Source organism: Punica granatum, chromosome 2, assembly GCF_007655135.1.
Source record: "Punica granatum isolate Tunisia-2019 chromosome 2, ASM765513v2, whole genome shotgun sequence".
Classification (NCBI taxonomy): Eukaryota; Viridiplantae; Streptophyta; class Magnoliopsida; order Myrtales; family Lythraceae; genus Punica; species Punica granatum.
In genome coordinates, this window is record NC_045128.1 from 34,977,014 (window position 1) to 34,983,013 (window position 6,000).

At 40.8% G+C, this 6,000-nt stretch overlaps 1 protein-coding gene and 2 non-coding genes across 3 annotated transcripts; 2 read left to right on the plus strand and 1 right to left on the minus strand.

Moving 5' to 3' along the window:
- The first annotated feature begins 395 nt into the window (after positions 1-395).
- On the plus strand, positions 396-482 carry TRNAY-GUA. The gene is given in 2 exon segments: positions 396-432; positions 447-482. It is a non-coding gene; the product is annotated as a tRNA-Tyr (tRNA).
- A 156-nt stretch (positions 483-638) lies between these two features.
- LOC116197428 (heparan-alpha-glucosaminide N-acetyltransferase-like) lies at positions 639-3,905 on the minus strand. Its single transcript, XM_031527573.1, has 12 exons — positions 3,564-3,905; positions 3,290-3,427; positions 3,054-3,135; positions 2,763-2,839; positions 2,467-2,582; positions 2,269-2,377; positions 2,070-2,186; positions 1,713-1,871; positions 1,559-1,640; positions 1,356-1,447; positions 1,068-1,211; positions 639-949 (listed from the first exon to the last, which is right to left on the minus strand). Exons 1-12 carry the CDS (start codon positions 3,798-3,800, stop codon positions 803-805), a joined length of 1,500 nt encoding a protein of 499 aa, XP_031383433.1. The 5' UTR covers positions 3,801-3,905; the 3' UTR covers positions 639-802.
- Positions 3,906-4,808: 903 nt separating this feature from the next.
- On the plus strand, positions 4,809-4,928 carry LOC116198281. The gene has a single exon (XR_004155222.1). It is a non-coding gene; the product is annotated as a U5 spliceosomal RNA (small nuclear RNA).
- The last annotated feature ends 1,072 nt before the right edge of the window (positions 4,929-6,000 follow it).

The following is a 6,000-nucleotide window of genomic DNA, read 5'->3' on the forward strand; positions in this document are numbered from 1 at the left end:
GAGCAGGCTTAGTTCTTTGCATTGCAAGCTCAGCTATATACATATATCTAGAGTAGATGCTAAAACATGCACAAGCTAGATAGCTACACTGTACAAATTTATATATATATCGAGCTAACCAATTAATGCACAAGGCACACGGCTATCGACGGGGATTCGTAAGACTGGCATTTTGGTCTAAGATAATTCATCCACGCAACTCAGAGGCCCTTGTGCCAATCGAGCTTCATGATTACTGATCTCTGCCCGAGTATGAAGCGTAATAAGCCACAAGCTTGTTCTCCCACTTGTGGCTGATCGGTGGGGCATAAGGCAACTTTGGGCCACTTCATCAGGTCGAAGCCCAATAGAGACGAGTTAATGATCTAGATTGCGCTGGTGAACCATCACAACATCCGACCTTAGCTCAGTTGGTAGAGCGGAGGACTGTAGTTGTATGACAGATGATCCTTAGGTCGCTGGTTCGACTCCGGCAGGTCGGATTTCTTTTTCTCGCATTTTTTCCATATTTATTTAAGGTTTTATTATTCTTATATTAAATTTCTCTAATTTCATTTGCCGCCCCCCCCCCCCCCCCCCCCCCCCCCCTTTTTTTGTGAACTTACATTATCTCTTTTTAATCTAAAACAGCAAGAACAAAGTAACGTTTTTGCTCGGGAAAGCCAAAGAAGCTCAGCTACATATTAACATTCGCAAACCCTTACATAATAATACAAACCGAAAATAATTCCATACAACATGGTAAAAGAACAGGGAAGCCTTGTGCATGAATTCTGCTCTGCTCTGTTACAAAATTTGCTTTTCAGAGCTTCCAGTATATTCCCAGTTTGTGCAATATCCCGGAAACGACTCCCCAGAACGTGATTTGTGCGAAAATCACGTACAGGAGCGTCCCCACCCTCTCGGAGTGCCATACATCGTTGAAGATGTGCTTCTGGATCCAGTAAACCTGATCACACACAAACAAACACAAACCAGTGGATATCGCTGTTCAGTCCATACACATTAATTCCTCGGAAGTCAGCGGCAGAGATTGATGTAATTCTTTCGAGGCTGTGTTTACTTACGAGTGTGTTGTCCGAATTCTTGTAATACCATCCATTGATAAATCCCTCAAAGATGCCCTGAGCCGCCATCACGAATACGAGCATCGCGTTCATCCCAATCCACTCCAGGAACAGGAACGGTGTTCGGAACCCCCACACATCAATCTATCGATCCGACATCATGAAAAGAAGCAAAAACCAGGAGCATTAAGCAATACATGTCATTGTTAAGTGACTGCCTTCGACAATAGTCCACTTCACGTTCACGTGTAGATGGCTTTTGTTTTACAATGGAAAGAGTAAATTTACCAGAATGTAGAAACCGGAGAACACAATGCCTGCTGCCCCGGCTGTGAAGCAGACATAACTGAAGCTGTATAGCTGCTTGTTGATAGGAATTGCTGCGGCAAATGGCAGAATTGATTTAACTTATGGCAATTTAACCGCTATTTTCTCTTCACTAAGATCGACTTTGATCATATATGGAGATTAGTTAAGTGGTCTTAGCTCACCATCTGTGAAATGAAGGATGATGGCCACAACTAGCAAGCACAGCCCCATCGAGACCCACTGCTTCAGCCGCTCAGCGTGGCCCTGGCTCGGAAATTTTTTAATATGTATTTGTTTCGTCCCAGTGAGCAACTTGAACTATTGAAATTTTCTCACCTTGAAGTGAACCAGGACATGTCCATAATGGATGCCAATGGTGCCAGAGACGATGGCTGATATTGAACTCAACAACCCTTCAGGCTCGAATGGGGCCCGGCACCAGTTTGGAGCATCCTCACGGAAGGGACCCGAATTTGGTGCGCTAAGTGTACAAGCCTTCAGGGTTTGTCGAAAAGTTAGCAGTGGGGCCATAGTAAGTGATTCGATGGAAATAAGTCGAGACAGAGCCAAAATACGACATCCAGTCTTGCTAAATGATAAACACACCGTGGCACCTTTATCCCGAGCTTGAACTTTTAAAACAGTTACTTGAGCAAAATTTTTCGATCCGTTTTCTTTTGTTAGTGTACTAACCTTCAACCGCTGCCACACAGGATAAGCGTATAGATGATTGACGCCCCAGACCTGCCGATCTACGTAACCGACTGCATTGCAAGCAGGTCCCAAGTGCCCTCTCATTCCGCACTTCACCTGAAAAAAATACTCGGACCAGAGAAAATGAATGAATGACACAGCAAAAGACATGCTCATTCTGTCTCTTAACAATACATACCGTGTATCGCTTGGACCCATCATCATCTGAGACACTAAAACTCCAATCAGGAACATATAGCGCGAACGTAATCACCATGTAGATAGTGAAAGCAATGAAACCCGTGATCCTGAATCATAGAATGAAATTTAGGTCTTCGTAATCTGTAAGTTCATGGATTGTGTCTACGCAGAATGTTTTGGCAATGTAATAAATTACCATTGCCATTGATATGCTGTGAAGATAGACAGATGTCCCGGTTCCAAAACGGTCGGCCGGCGCTTGGTGGTTAGGGTCTCGACTAGAGCCACCACGAAGTACACCAAAGCTATCCTCTGCACATAATTTAACAAAATTTATGTATAAATTCTTACCCAGTTCTGGTTCGTGAGCCCATCAAATTCTATCTCATTGATCCTTCGTTCAATCTCATATTGTGTTTTCATCCCTCATTAGGAGAGATATACATGAACTAAAAGATACATCAATATATATCGATATGCTTGAAGGATGACCTGAAGGATGCCACACCACCTAATTTGCTTCATGTCGACTCCATAGGAAAGGTTATCGGGTGCATGAGAGTATCCTCCTGTCACATAGAGGAGAAAACAAACATCTGCAGTAGGTTTTTTGCTGTTCTTTTTCCTTTCAATTAGTAGGTTTTTGGAATCAGCTCGTTTTTCGCACTTCATACGACACAATATATGGAAATAAACTATTGGCGTCCTATAAAATGCCGAATATCCAACTATTTAACACGTCCTTTCCATCCCATGATCATACAAAGCCTGCAATTTCATTACCCTGCAAGAGAATTCCCCAGAAGAGAAGCTTCAATGTCCTCAATGCGATCTTTCTAATTGCAGCACTCATCTTCGGAATTTTCTGCAGCATTCGAGTTGAAGCTCCTGTCAGTATTGCATTGCTTTTCACTTCCATAATCATAGGAATAAACAAACTAGACTTGCATGATAGAATGCACAACTTTGGAAAAACAAATTCAAATGATTGAAGCGGGGGAGATAGCTTGTAGTGGTACCTTGAGGGCAAGGGCAATTGCAACTCCCACAATGAAGAGAAAGAAAGGCATGACGAAGTCGGCCAAAGTGCATCCATTCCACGGCGAATGATCAATTTTTGAGTAAGCTCCTCCCGCATCATCCACGAGTATCATCAACTGCATACCATATAAATATCTCGGATTTATCATAAACTAATATCCAAATTATAACAGGTCTTAAAGTTCGGATGAGTTTTGAATCGAGACATATATTGCCAACTCGACCAGAGTAATCTAGTCTTGAAACTCTCACCACTATGGTAAGCCCTCTGAATGCATCCAAAGTCGCGACCCGCTTGGTCTTCGGCTTAACAACCAGTTGCTCCTCTACCACCTTATTTTCCCCCGAGACAGATGACCGAGGATTGAGTACCGTGATCACAGTCTCCTCCTTGGCAGTTGGCTCTACATCCTCGCTCTTACTATCATGGTCATCCTTTATGAGCGGTGTCTCGCCAGGCCTTTGTCCCACTCTCCTAGCATCCTCCATGGCCTTAAGTTTCAAAAGCTCCTCTCAATGTGTGTGCCAATAGAATATGAGAGGCAACTGATAAATGATAATGAAGTGGAAAAACTAGAAGCAGTATTGGGAAAAGGTTAAGATCAAAATGCCGGCTTGGGTGGGACACAAGATTCAGCTGGGACGGACAGCAAAGAGACCAATTGTATTATGTATGATACTGACAGGAATAGACAAAGGAGAAGCCTAGAGATACTAGGAAAGACACAACAGAGGTCTTTTTCGGATTCCATTCCATTGTTGAGTGACTAGTAATTCTCTCTATTGATGTCAAAATTGTTTTATGCATTTGGAGCATGTATTGATACAGTTTATTGAGAAATTGTATATTACATTCTCATCGACCAACGAATGGCATTTATTGAGAAAATAATTTATTAAACTTATATAATTGTGCCGTGGAAACTCTGGCGTTGAATATGCAATGATATTCCCTTTATTTTATGTCGGTTTTGCATTATGAACGAATAGACCAGAGATATAAAGGACATTCTCATCAAGAAGCTGTGCATTACTATGCGTTAACCAGATGCCTCCAAGGATAAGATCATGTCTTTGCATTGTTCAGTAGAAATTCCATCAGGTGATTCATACATGGACATATACACTATTATTTTTATGGATAAATGACATTAAATAAAATGTGAAAAACACATTAAAAAATAATAAATAATAAATCAAATCAAATTAATAGCTGTGCCTTGGCAAATTAAAATCACAGCCGGCCACTTGCTAGACTAAAGTATCTAATTTTGACTTCATCTGACAGGACGGCAACACAATATTCTGATGAATCAATCAATCATCAAAAGGATTGTTTGGGCCGGCCCGTATAGTTCGGCGCTCCAGTTGGGCCTCGGCCCATGAAAGGGCTCGTAGTAATCAACTGTGGGGAGTCCCACACCGACGGGGAAAAGGAAAAGATGGGAGACTATCGAATATAGATGGGGGGATTCATCTAGCTTGGCTAATTCGTGGAGCTGCGTGGTGAGCACAGAGCGAACTATTCTTTCGCCTTTTACTAAAGAATACCGTGTGCTCGCTACACATAGCAGCATACATCAATTTTTGAAGGGGCCTCGCTTAATTGTCGAGAACCCTCAAATTGTTAGTTTTAAAAAAAATGATAGCAGCATACTATGAGATTTTGATATGGGGCCTGCTTAATCGTCGAGGACCCTCAAATTTTAGTTGGGAAAAATGATATTGAAAAATCCAATATTTATGCACGATCACAAGTATATCTGTCTATATATACCTACATACTAAAGAAACTATTTGTGATCCGTTGCGTGCAGAGTCGCGTATGCTTCTTTATCATACTCGTGCGTGTGTTTGTTTCTTTGTATTTTTTCTTTTTTTTGAAACTAGACGAAAATAATAGTGGAAACATGTTTGTGAACACCAAATCTGCTTAGAACACTCCTCCAAAGAGCTTGAGTAACTAAGCAGGTAAAGAATATATGATTCCGAGATTCAAGTTCCAATTTACAGAATTCTCATTCAGGAGTTGCTACTGTAAGCTCCCATCCCAGTAGTCTCTCTTTTTTAGCGAGCATATCTTTCAAAGCGAGCCAACAAATAAAAGAGGCCCTTGGAATGTTCCACGGGAACCACATTACTTTACTCCATTGAGCCTTTGCTTTTTTTGTTCGAAGTTGCTCCCAAACTGAGGTAGAAGTAAACTGTCCAAATCTAAATTCAATCCAAACAATACTATCTTGCTGCTGCAACTGAAGAGCGGACATTAGTAAGTTCAATTCCTCAGCTTGGAGGTCGGATGTCCAAGGCTACTCCCATCCACTAGACTTTAGAACGGAATTTACCTTCCAGTTTTTTCCAATAGTTGGGAAGCATAAAAATTCCCAAGAACAATAATCCGAAAGAGGGATGTCCAATAGCATGGGTCATGCCAAAAGAAAATACTCTCACATGAACCCACGTTGTATCTTATAAACGGATTTATTTATCTTCATTCATCCATGTTACTTTTTTAAAATCCTTTTTAACACAACAAAAGTTAACTAATCATGCATGTAATTTATCTGAATATGTATGATGTTTGTTATATATTATATCTATATATTATATAACCTCTACCTATGTATAAAAGGATCTTAAATTTCATAGTTTTTGTTGTTTATTTCGATAATAAATCAACTAGAATTTA

What these genes read in the sequence shown, in the direction of transcription:
- LOC116197428 (XM_031527573.1), bottom strand. Translation starts at nt 3,800, where the DNA reads ATGGAGGATGCTAGGAGAGTGGGACAAAGGCCTGGCGAGACACCGCTC. An exon ending in CATCCTTCATTTCACAGATG is followed by an intron (nt 1,448 to 1,558) that starts GTGAGCTAAGAC and finishes CATTTGCCGCAG; the next exon opens with CAATTCCTATCAACAAGCAG. An exon ending in AGAATTCGGACAACACACTC is followed by an intron (nt 950 to 1,067) that starts GTAAGTAAACAC and finishes GTGTGTGATCAG; the next exon opens with GTTTACTGGATCCAGAAGCA.